The sequence below is a fragment of the Humulus lupulus genome, chromosome X (assembly GCF_963169125.1).
Source record: "Humulus lupulus chromosome X, drHumLupu1.1, whole genome shotgun sequence".
NCBI lineage: Eukaryota > Viridiplantae > Streptophyta > Magnoliopsida > Rosales > Cannabaceae > Humulus > Humulus lupulus.
The window spans coordinates 29,501,212-29,512,995 of NC_084802.1; the positions used below are offsets into that span (position 1 = coordinate 29,501,212).

Consider the following 11,784-nt stretch of genomic DNA (forward strand, 5'->3'; position numbering starts at 1 on the left):
AAATTTGAGGCGATGTCGATGATGGGATCGACTTTGGGTGACGGTCCGCGGTGGTGTTGGTAAGCAGGGGGTTGGCGAGAAACACAAAAATGTAGGGGTTGTACCTGGGCTCTCAGCTCATGGATGTGAGGTGGTCGTGGTGGTGGTTGGAGGTGTTCATTTATACTACTCGAAGAAAGGGAAAAATCGCACCAAGGTGGTGTTGGGTGCTGGTAGATGGGAGGCTTCATGTAGGTGAATGCCGATGTTGGGGACCTTGGATTTGTGGGCTGGGTTCGACGAGATATTCGTGGAGGTGGAGATGGTTGCTGCGACTGGCATTGTGGTGGTTAAGTGGTCAGAGAAAATGGTGGGGGCGAGGTGCTCATAATGGGTGTACACAGCGGCTAGGGAAAAAAGAGCGAGGGAAAAGGAAAGATGGGAGAGTAGGGTTTCGGGCCTCTTTTGATTTTTTTAAAAAAAAATTAATTACTTTTTTAAAAAATCATGATGTGGACAAATATTCAAATCATGATGTGGACAAAAAAGTTGGATTTGGAGTCCAACTCACACTTTAGACCACGTGTCATCCCATGTCAGCGGGCTATAATATCAAAATCATGTAAAAAAAGGCCACATCATCCTCCTGTTACAAAAAATGAACGGAATTGGACGGAAGTCCTAATTTACATGACTGTGAATAGATCGGGGGATATTTTAACAGCCTCAAAAAATCGGGGGGCACGATAATGCACATGTAATAGTTTGGGGGGTAAAAATCCTAAATAGCCTTGTTCAAAATAAAAGTAAGAGCTGCCCATGCAGCAAAACCAAAGAAAAATTATATTGTCTTTACATCACAACCCGTAGGTCGTGTAATTAAAAAAGAAATATAAAAAGAAAAAACTAAGGAGCTTGAGGAGCTGGAGGATCCTGGGAAGGATTCTGGTCGACAGCTTCGTTGTCTACACCCTCCATCCCGGTGGCCAGCAAGATTTCGGGGGAGGCAGGGACCCTCGATCCTTCTTCTTCAGCCAGCTGAGTCACGCAGTGAGCTATCTTAGCTTCCCTCGCATTCTCAGGAAGGTAGTCAAAGTTGGCACCCTGATTGTGCTTCCAAAAATCATAGAAACACCTCAGGGTGGCATTTTTGTACCTCTCTAAGTTGGCAGCGTTGGTCTTCTCCAAGTCCTTAACTCGACCCTCCAAATCTCTGGTTTCTTGCCTGCTCGCGATCAAATCTAGCTCGAGCTGCTTAGCCACCTTGAAGTTAGAGTGGTTGGACTCCTTGTATTGGTCCCTCTACTCGCGGGCTTTTTCGAGAGACTTCAGCCTCTCCTCCAACTCCTTAGCCAATTGGGCCTTTTCCGCAGCCACCACCGCCAGCTGATCATCATGTCTGGCCTCAATAGCCTTGAGTTCATCCTCGTGCCGTTGCTCTGAGGTCCTGGCCTGCTCGGTGACTACACCCAGGCAGATGCGGCCGGCTGTAAGGGTTAGCATGGCCTGCAGTCAGAGCAAAAAATTAGACAAACAGTAAACTAACGAAGACCTGTTTTCACAAAAGGAGATAACTTACACTAGTGAACTCGTTCAAGGCTCGGTTCAGGATTGGGTCAAAACCCATCGTCTCCGTAGCTGCCATTGCCTCTCGGCAGCATTCGTGATTTGTGATTTTGGTGACCCTTTCCTTTATCAACTTAAAGGCGCGACCAACCATCAAATTCCCGGGTGAGGCAGGATCCTCCTGCTGAGGTTGGTCAGATGGGGGGTCGGGAGAAGGAGTCGACCCGGCCGCAGCAGATGGAGTTTGCTGCTCGCGGGGAGAAGACGGAGTTGCGGTGGCAGAGGGCCTGTCCTCTGAAAGGCCTGTGTTCCGGGCCTTCTTTGCCTGAGGCTCTTTGCTGCTCTCCCCAGTATGTCTCTTACTGGTTTTCTTTTTTCTTGGAGGGGCAGCAGCAGCCTCTGGGGTGCTGTAAAAATCGAACACGTTGGTGGAGTCCATGCCTGAAAAACAAGAACAAAGTCAAACAGTGAGATAGCATGAATAGACAAACACATTACATCAGAAAAAGAAAAAAAAAAGGATTGCAAAGTCCAATACCCGAGCTATTATTACTGGTCGCTACACTACAGACTGTACTAGTCTTACACTCATTCTTTGACACGAAGAAGTCTGGCCCTAAGTGTGGAGCATATTTAAAATTTCCGTTCCCGTCGAATAGAGGACAGGGAATTGGCAAGTTGTCTAAAAGCAAAATTATTATACCGTTGTCATCCGACGAATCGTCAGAAAGTTTGGTAGGCTCGGTGGCCTTCTACTTTCCTTTCCCTAAGGGGGCCGAGGGCCTCTCTGCTTAAGGAGTGCTAACAGGTTCCCTGATCGTGACCCCGGTTGGTCTCCTCCGTGGAGGTGATGCTTAAGGTTGCTGCTTGGGTTCCTCTTCGGCGCGAGCACTCCCTACCGAAGGCCCCCTCGAATCCGATTGAGGGGCCCAGAGGCCAGCCAACCTAAGGTTAGCCTCTGTAACCAGATTCTTGACACTCTTGTCAGCATCAGACATGCTGGCTAAGAGTGTCAATCTCGACTCCATGCCCGGAGTTGGATTTGGTTGCAGCCACGGGCCTGGAAGACATCAAAATTTTAAGACATTGTGGAGGAAAACACTAAGTGAAGAAGTCAGCCAGCGATACGAAAGTTTTACCTCCTCGTGCGAAAGCCAAGTTGTCCGCGACCAGGAAGTACTCTTGGTAATACCTCCCCACGTTTGAGATGTGGGTCGTGTCAGACAGGAAAATGCGCCCAGTTTCCTGATGACAAAGGTGGAAGAACCCCGTGCCTTCATGGTTGGGGTTAGATTTGAGGTCGAACAGGTAGTTGACCTCATGAGGCGATGGCACGGGCCATTTTTTCTGGCTAAATAGGATATAGAGTGCAGCAAGCATCCTATATCCATTCAGGATTATTTGAAATGGGGCAACTCCAAAATATTTGGCCACCCCTTGAAAGAATGGGTGAAGAAGCAAGGTGGCCCCTGCCTCAATATGAAACCGCGACCAGGCGCCTCCAGGAAGATTAGCCCTTTGGTCTGGATTGGACTTGACTAGAGTCACCCCCTGGAAGGTCGTATTTCCTTAAGTAGTTGGCGATCATTATGACCGTCACTCTACTTTCTGAGACTACATGCCACTCAACATTCGGCTGAATAGCGTGTTGAGGGCAGGCATGTCTTTGGATGTTCGGGTCGGGAGCATTTTCATCTCAACCACTGGTCGAGGGAGTGTCAACCATAGCAGCAGGCTGATGGGAAGTGTCGGAGGTTTTTCTTTTCTAGGCCTTGGTTTTGGTGCGAGCCATGTTTCGGGTCAAGACTGGGGAAGTGTTTGGGTTAATACGATAAAAAGGAATATCAGGTATCAATGTCGAGGGTTGTTCTTCATCCTCGAGCAGTTGAGCTAGCAGATCATCGTCAATGGGTCTTTCTCCTCCCCACGGGTCTGTCATATAAACTACAAACAGACAAAGGAGGAGATAAGACGCACAACCTGGGAGCTTATGTTGAAAGTTGGAATAACGTTGCTCGCGTCTATCGACCAGCAGCATTCTAACCGAAACACTAAGTTTTATGCGAGCAGTTTGAAAAACGGATCAAAAAGTGAAAGTAAAAAAAATTTCTAAAAAAAGGTTTTTCAACTCCAAAGGGGCGGGAAAAACCCAGTTTTTCAGCTTGCCTAAAAATCGAATTTTTACTTCGATTTTACGCCCTAAACCCATGATCCTGACTATCAAACTGATTCCTAACTTTTATTTAGCAAAACTACACTACCCTATCAAGCATCAAATGGTATATACAAAATCTTCACAAATTTCTACCCAAGAACACAAAAAGTTTCATAGCACAAAAGTAGCATGCATGGCATCTCAAAGGGTTAAACGTCGAAGAAAATTTACCTGAATGAAGATTGGAGATCCTGAAAAGGAGTAGCTTTGGGTTTGCAAGTGAAAGATCCTTAGCAGAGCGTCTGAAACTTTAAAGTTCTGGGCTCTGGAATATAGCTCTTGAGAGTTCTTGGCAAAAAGATGGTGTGTAAAAAGTTAAAAGAAGAAGGTGGGGATTATTTATAGAGGCTAAAGTGTGCCGAAAAGGGGTAATCATGAGCTACCTTTTTCAAGGCATGGGGGAGTGTAACAACCGTCGGAAAGGTTTCTTGAAAACTGAAAAGGCATGATTGGACGTGATTAGGTCACAGTTTTCAAGGACGCACAAGAGGCTCTGACAGATTTCGTGGGGCATACGAAAAGTTATTTTTGTAAGTTTACTTATTGCTTGTCGCAATAAATAAAATTGGGGGGGCAAATGTTTATCCATAAATCGGCTGGTGATGACGTGGCAAGGATTTTTGACACATGGCAGACACGTAGCAGAGATACGGCTCGTCTATCAACCATCATTATTTCCACACAAAATGATCAAGTTTTATATACGACCAGCTTGGTCGTATACTTCGCTCATTTATGTAAAGATCTGTACAGTTGTGATGATATCCGAGAATATCTCTTCATTATGACCTGCAGATCCGATCATTAAGGATAGATCTTATTTCCTAATTCATGTAACTCTTCCTGAGCCTATAAATACAGAAGAAATAGCTCAAGGAAGGGGATCGATCTTTTTCTTGCAGAATTATACTACTATTATCCATCGTTGTATTTCTTTTTTCTTTTGAGGTCTGTGAAACTCAGGAACCCTAGTTCTTTGATCACACCTTTGGAGCTCAATATTAATAATAGTATTAAGTGGACGTAGGTCATTACCAACCACTGGGGCTGAACCACTATAAATCTCTGTGTTCTTTATCTTTCCATTAGATTATTTTCAAGCTCTATATCATTTTCCTGTCGTTTTCTAGACTCCGTGTCGTTGACCAAAATTAGGGTCAACAACCTCTGATTGAGTTGTTTCCCAACTAAATCCTTCACCTAATAAGCTTTTAATCTTCCCTAGAATCGCTATGCCTCGATCCTCGCTTGAATCCGAGTCCTAAAACTTAAGTTTCCTTCGAAAATGTGATCGGGTGTCGAAAAATGGAACTTTGAGGGAGAGAGAATGCTCTGAACGTTCTTTTTATTTCTTAACAGGTTACTTCAAGCTTAAGTAGCCTTAAGCAAATCCTAATGCTTGGGGTCCCAAAAACGCCCCCGGGGTAAAATAGTCAAAACTTCCAGAATTTCCCCCTGATCTTACTAACTCCCAATTTATCATCAAATATTTATTCCCATTACCCAATATCCCGATAATGTGCTAAATATCCCTTGACTCACTCCGAGTCAAGTAAAATCCCGTTGTGACTTTCCCACTAGATTACCTCCAAGGATCGTCTCGTGCTGAGTAACCCTAGCATAACCAAATAATAATGAAGTACCACACACATACCACATATATGCCAAATATGCCCGAAATGGCCAAAATATGAAAATCACCCAATTAATAAAAAATGGGTTCACATGCATATTTAATACACCTAAACATGCATATTATTATTTAAATGTATAATAAATCAATTATGGCCCTCCCGGCCTCCTAATCAAGGTCCCAGACCTTATTAGGAAATTTTGGTCATTACACTACAGCTCTATTTATAGGACTCTACGGACCTTTCTAGAAACACAATTAAATTATTAGCTAGTAGATTATTCTAGATAATTCTCATCTACTAACTAAGAAATGGGAGTTTTAGAATACTAAAGACTCAACAACCTCTAGTACATACATGAACATTGTAGAAACTCTAGTAAATACACAGAAATTCTAGAAACTCTAAATTCATGAAAATTCTAGAAACTAACCATAATAAATCAAGTTTAATATTTCAACAGATAGATTTTAATTATACAAAGAAAACAAAACTACATAAGAGGTCATGTTAAAGCACAATAATAATAATACAATAATGATATGTGCACCAAAACTATGCATCAAAACATTACACCAACTAATGTGGCACTGTTTTTTAAAACAATGCATGAATCTCGTCAGAAATAAATGTGATTGGTTAAATGAAATTGTCACATCAGTTGTTATAATGTTTTGGTGAATAATTTTGTTGCAAATATCAATACTCATAATAATAACAACCTCAAGCATTCACCAGCAAAGTGGTCCCTCTCGAAATGTGATACCTACCCACAGTGCAATCTTCAGAAGAGATATGAGGCATCAGAAGTGGTGCTATGGGTTATAGTCTTCGAGTCTCAATCGTTGATGACACAACGAAGGTATGGAAGGTTGGGAAGATTGCACTTGATCAAAAATTAATTGAGAAAATATAATAAACTTACTTTTGTATTATACCATTTGTTTTCAATAAAAAAAATTAATGTTGTGTTGTTATAAAAAGGGATATTTGCGGCAATAATGCCTATGTAGTTAAGTTTGTTGCACTTAAGTGCTTATGTAAAAATGTTGGCAGCAATAATGCCTACCGTTAATGTTTTGGTGCAGCCGTTGGTCCCTGAGCCATTAGGGGTATATAGGATGCACGTGGCACGGCCCGATTGGGTTAAATTATTAAAATTTAAAACAAAAACAATTAATGTTTCTGATTTCTAATTTAAAACAAAAAAAAAACTAACCATTAAAAATATAACCAAAAAAACTGATTGTCTTAATAACAAGTTCTAAAACTAATCTAAAACCAAAAAATCTAAAAATTCCATATCCAGAAAAATGATCGAAGCTTTCCCCCATACGATCGAAGAGACAATCAACCCCAGCACGGAAGAGACGACGACGACTTTGCCTCCACAATGCCGACCATTTGACAACCGGAGGAACAACCACCTGACTACGGTGATTTCTTTTCTTTTGTACAGAGTTCTTTTACCCAAAGTTCTTTTCTGTTGACTGGGTTTCATTTCTTCTCAAAGTGTTTTTACAATTTTTTGGGGAGAATGATAATGATACTCTATATAGAGCAGTTTGGGCGGGGAAGGGTATCCGTTTTCAAATTTTTTGGGGGTGAGAATTTTTTTGATTTACAATAGGTGGTATTATTAAATTTGGGTAAAATTGTTGTTGGGAAGCATGTGCATACAATTGACAGAGTGGGGTCCATTGAAATAGATGTTTTTTTTATTGAAGGGAATCTTTGTTGTTGTGGTCCATGGTTCAATCGTGTGGTAGACTATGTTGCTCTTCAAGTGTGTGAACTATATTGTGTTTCGGTTTGTGTGTGTGTGAAGTGTTGACATAGCATTTTTTATTTCTGTTGACTAGGGCAGTATTCTAAACCAGAGTTGTCTTTATTTAACAGGTGGTCATACTAACATCTTCACTATTGCAATACACCATGGGGGAAGTTGGTTTACTCCATTCGGCAATGGAAGATATGAAGGAGGTAAAGTCGATTATGTTGATTGGGTGGATACTGATTACTTCACTAGGATGGAATTGGATGGAATGGCCTTGGACTTAGGACATAAACTTCCAGTGGGTTTTATGTACAAACCAATAGGAAAGGTGCTTAATATGGGCTTCATGGTGGTAGGGGATAAGGAGGTCCTAAGAATTGTAGAGGATATTGAGAGGAATCGGGCTACAAAGATTGACATATATCTTGTTTTTCCTGAAACAGTTCGACCTTTAGATTGGAAGGAAGATTCAGAAGCTGTTAAACATGTCCTTGCTACCACTTTACCTCCTCTAAAAATATGTATTATAGAGGAACTACTAGATGATTGTGATGTCCCTGCAGATGTTGTTGGTATCCCTGTTGATGCAACCATTGATGGGGAACAGGAAGAGTTGATGCTGATCAATATTCAGAGGAATCTCAGGATGCTGACTTTGATGAACCTGATAAAGAGGAATATGAAGAAGAGTTTGACTACATGGATTATGAAAGTGATATGGAGAACCAAATACCAGAGGTGGTTGTGCTTTCAGATTCAGAGGATGACATTGGTGATGTGAGGGAATATATAGTTGAGGAGAACCAAGAACCGATTCAGAGTGACAGAAATGGGAAAGGAAAGCAAGCTGATGTGAGGGAAAATACAGCTGAGGAGAGCTAAGACAAAGTTCAGTGTGAGAGAAAAGGGAAAGGAAATCAAACTGATGAAGATTTCATATTGGAGGAGGAAGAGTTTGAGCAAGATGTTGAAGCTGAGATAGAGATGGGTACACAGTCTGACCCTAGGAGGTGGTGGCGATCAGTTTCAGATTTTTGTACTCAAAATGTTGATGATGGAGACTCAGATGGTATATGTTCTAAGGAGAAGTTACACGAATTAAAGTCAGATGATGAGTTTGATGCTGGTAAAAATTCCAAAGAATTCAACCTGAAAACCAAAATGCAAAACTTCCAATTTGTTCTTGGCATGGAATTTGCCACTGTTAAAATTTTAAGGAATGCAATAAGGGAGTACTTTATTGAAGGTGATCGAGAATATGTATTTATTTCCATTGATTCAAATAGAGTTAGAGTTAAGTGCAAGGGTGCAAACTGTGAATGGATGTTGTTTGCTTCAATAGTTAACAAGACAGATGCCAAGACAATGAGGGTCAAAACACTTGTTGACAAGCATAGTTGTGGCATTGTTTTGGACAATAAAAAGCTGACCTCAACTTGGCTTGCAAAGCACTTTTTGGAGCAATTTAGGCTAAATCCAAGTATGGAATACAATGCATTTAGGGAGATAACTGCAAAGACCAAGTACTCACGTGTGTCTAGCTGGACATTTTACAGAGCCAAGAAAAAAGCAAGGAAGATGTTGGAAGGGTCTGTCAAGGAACAATACGCCATTCTTGATGATTACTGTAAAAGGTTGTTGGCTACCAATCCTTGCTCTACTGTGAAGTTGAAAAATGATTTGGATAATGGGAGAAGGAAATTTCAGCATATTTATATTTGTCTTAAGGCATGTAGAGATGGCTGGTTGGGGGGTTGTAGACCTCTAATTGGTCTTGATGGCTGCTTTTAAAAGGATATTGTATGGGCATTTTATTGGCTGCAGTAGTCATTGACGGTAATAACTCCATGTGTTCCCATTGCCTACTGTGTTCCTGAAAAGGAAAACACTGAGGTTTGGACTTGGTTCTTGGAGCTATTGAAGGATGATCTTGGGAATTTGAGTCCTACCAAGGTGACAATGATGAGTGATCATCAAAAAGGATTAGAAAATGCAGTGGGAGCCATCTTTAGTGGGTGTGAGGTGAGGTATTGTGTTAGACATCTTCATGCTAACTTTAAACAGGAATGTTGACTGTCTTTTTAGCCAACGACGTGAGAACGTCAATTACGACAAGCCTTCAAGAGAAATAAAAACGACACAGACGGTTTAAACAAGAAAAGTAAATAACACAGGAGATTTTATAGTGGTTCAGCCCCGATTGTCGGTAATAGCCTAATCCACTTAGAGTTGTGATTTATAAACCTGTACTCAAGATCAGATGGACTGAGCCAACTGAGTTTCTTCAGTACAAATTGCAAAAATACAAGAATTCTCTCTCTAGAATACTTAGACCCAACTTTCTCTCTCTAGAATACACAGTCCCAATTTTCTCTCTCTAGAAAGAAGAAGCAGAAGAAGCCCCTCTCTCATCCCATAAACTCTCTATTTATAGGCCTAGGATCCTCAACTGATATCCCCTTATGATAGGGATATTTTATTATATTTATTACATTTAAACATTCAAAATTCGAAATGTAACAAACCCCCCATTTGTGGGAAGAATGAGAGATTCCCACGTATGTTGTTGAAGCTGTCTCTGGGAATCTTGACTTAGTCTCCTCTAGCTAGTTGATCCACCTCCTACTGACCACTCATGCAAGTGTTGGTCGGACGTGCATGGTGGCAGGACATGCATGGTGGTAGGACATGTTTTCGTGGGTTGAACGTGCATGGTGGTAGGACATGCACTTCTTTCCTCTAACATGGCACTCTCCTCTAGCATGCCATGTTCCTCCTTGAACCAATCTCCTTGGCTTCTCCTCGGACCAAGGTGGTCCGAGGCAACCTCCTTGGCACCTCACCTCGGACAACATTGAGGCAACCTCCTTGGCACCTCACCTTGGACAACATTGAGGCAACCTCCTTAGCACCTCACCTTGGACAACATTGAGGCAACCTCCTCCATAACATCTCACCTTGGACAAGATCAAGGCATTCTCCTTTAGCATCTCCCAAACATGTCTGATCGAACATTGTATAGGCTCTCCTTATCAAAATCTAAGTCTCCTTCCTCTTGCATGAGACTCCTCCTCCTTAGCTACTTACCTTGGACATGTTCGAGCCAACACTTAGGAAACCTTGGGAGGCTTGCCTCCTACACACCCTTGGGGTCTCTTAGGACCACATCCTATTTGGGGTCTCCTAAGACCACTTTCTCCTTGGGGTCTCCTAAGACCACTCCCTTGGGGTCTCCTAGGACCACTCCCCTTAGCTCTCCTAGAATGCATTCTCCTTAGCCTCCTAGGATGCATTCTCCAATTTTTGGGTATAACAAGGAATATCCTGGACTTTTACTTAAGCAACTTTTGTGGGCAGCAGCTAATACTACAACACAAGCTGAGTTTGCTCGAGCAATGCAAGAAGTCAAGGATGTCTCAGATGGTGCTTACAATTGGCTGACAGGGAAGAACCCCACAGAATGGAGTAAGTCACATATTTCAGAGTACCCAAAATGTGACATTTTGGTGAATAATTTGTGTGAGAGTTTCAATGAAGCCATACTTGATGCTCGCGACAAGCCAATTATAACTTTACTAGAGAAAATTAGATTTTGGTTGATGTCTCGGTTTTATAACAAAAGAGCTGAGTTGGAGAAGATGACTCAACCTGTGGGGAAGAGAATTTTGAAGATAATTGAGAAGCAAAAAGAGGTTGCAAAGCATTGTCTGGTTACTAGGTTTGACAAGTTTCAGTTTCAGGTTCAATGCAGCAATGGTAGTGCCTTGGTTGTTGATTTAGAATTCAGAACTTGTACATGTAGGAGGTTTCAACTATCTGGGCTTCCTTGTGGCCATGCACTAGCTACTATCTGGTTCATGGGAGGTAATGTCTTTGATTATGTCCACGGATTCTATAAAAAAGAATCATTGCAAAAAGCTTATGAATAGAGTGTACATCCTATGCCTAGTACATATATGTGGCCTCAGATAGGACTCAACCCAATTGATCCACCACCTGAAACGAAGCTGCCTGGAAGACCTAAGAAAGCTAGGAGAAGGGAGACAGATGAACCTCCACCTGCTTTAAAGAAAGCTCGAAGAACTGGACAAGTTAAAACATGCAACAATTGTCTGAAAACAGGCCATAGGAGAGAAACATGCAAATCTGCTAAGGTGGTTGAGGTATAAAATTTATGCTTTCTTCTCTTCCTAGATAATTTTTATCATTGATTAGTTGCTTTATCATTGTTTTGTGAATTTGGAGCTAAATATTTGTTTGTTCAACCTATTTTAGAATCGTGTGGTCAAAAAGTGAGGTCGTCCACCACTGCAGAAACCAACTGAAGCCATACTATTAAGGAAGGAAAGAAGACTGAAACAACATGTTAAAGGAGGAACTAGTGGTGCGAAGAATGCTCAACCCGATACTGTCTGACTGGAAGGAGTTTCATCTTTTGATTTTATTTTGAACTAGTGGTCGAATCTTGTATTTTGGTGTATGTTATGTGTTATGCAAAGTTGGTATTTGGATGTTGTGGTTGATGGCTATTTTTTGAGTCATGAAGTGTTATGTTGACCATTTTAGAGTCATGTACAGATCACCTTTTGATCATATTTGTTTTTTGAGTCATG

General features: G+C 41.6%; 1 protein-coding gene across 1 annotated transcript; it reads left to right on the forward strand.

Annotated features, from left to right (window-relative positions):
* The first annotated feature begins 8,155 nt into the window (after window positions 1–8,155).
* Window positions 8,156–11,100, forward strand: LOC133805665 (uncharacterized). Its single transcript, XM_062243834.1, has 3 exons — window positions 8,156–8,899; window positions 8,999–9,193; window positions 10,513–11,100. The coding sequence occupies exons 1-3, from the start codon at window positions 8,156–8,158 to the stop codon at window positions 11,098–11,100; spliced, it is 1,527 nt and encodes a 508-aa protein (XP_062099818.1).
* Window positions 11,101–11,784: the final 684 nt, after the last annotated feature.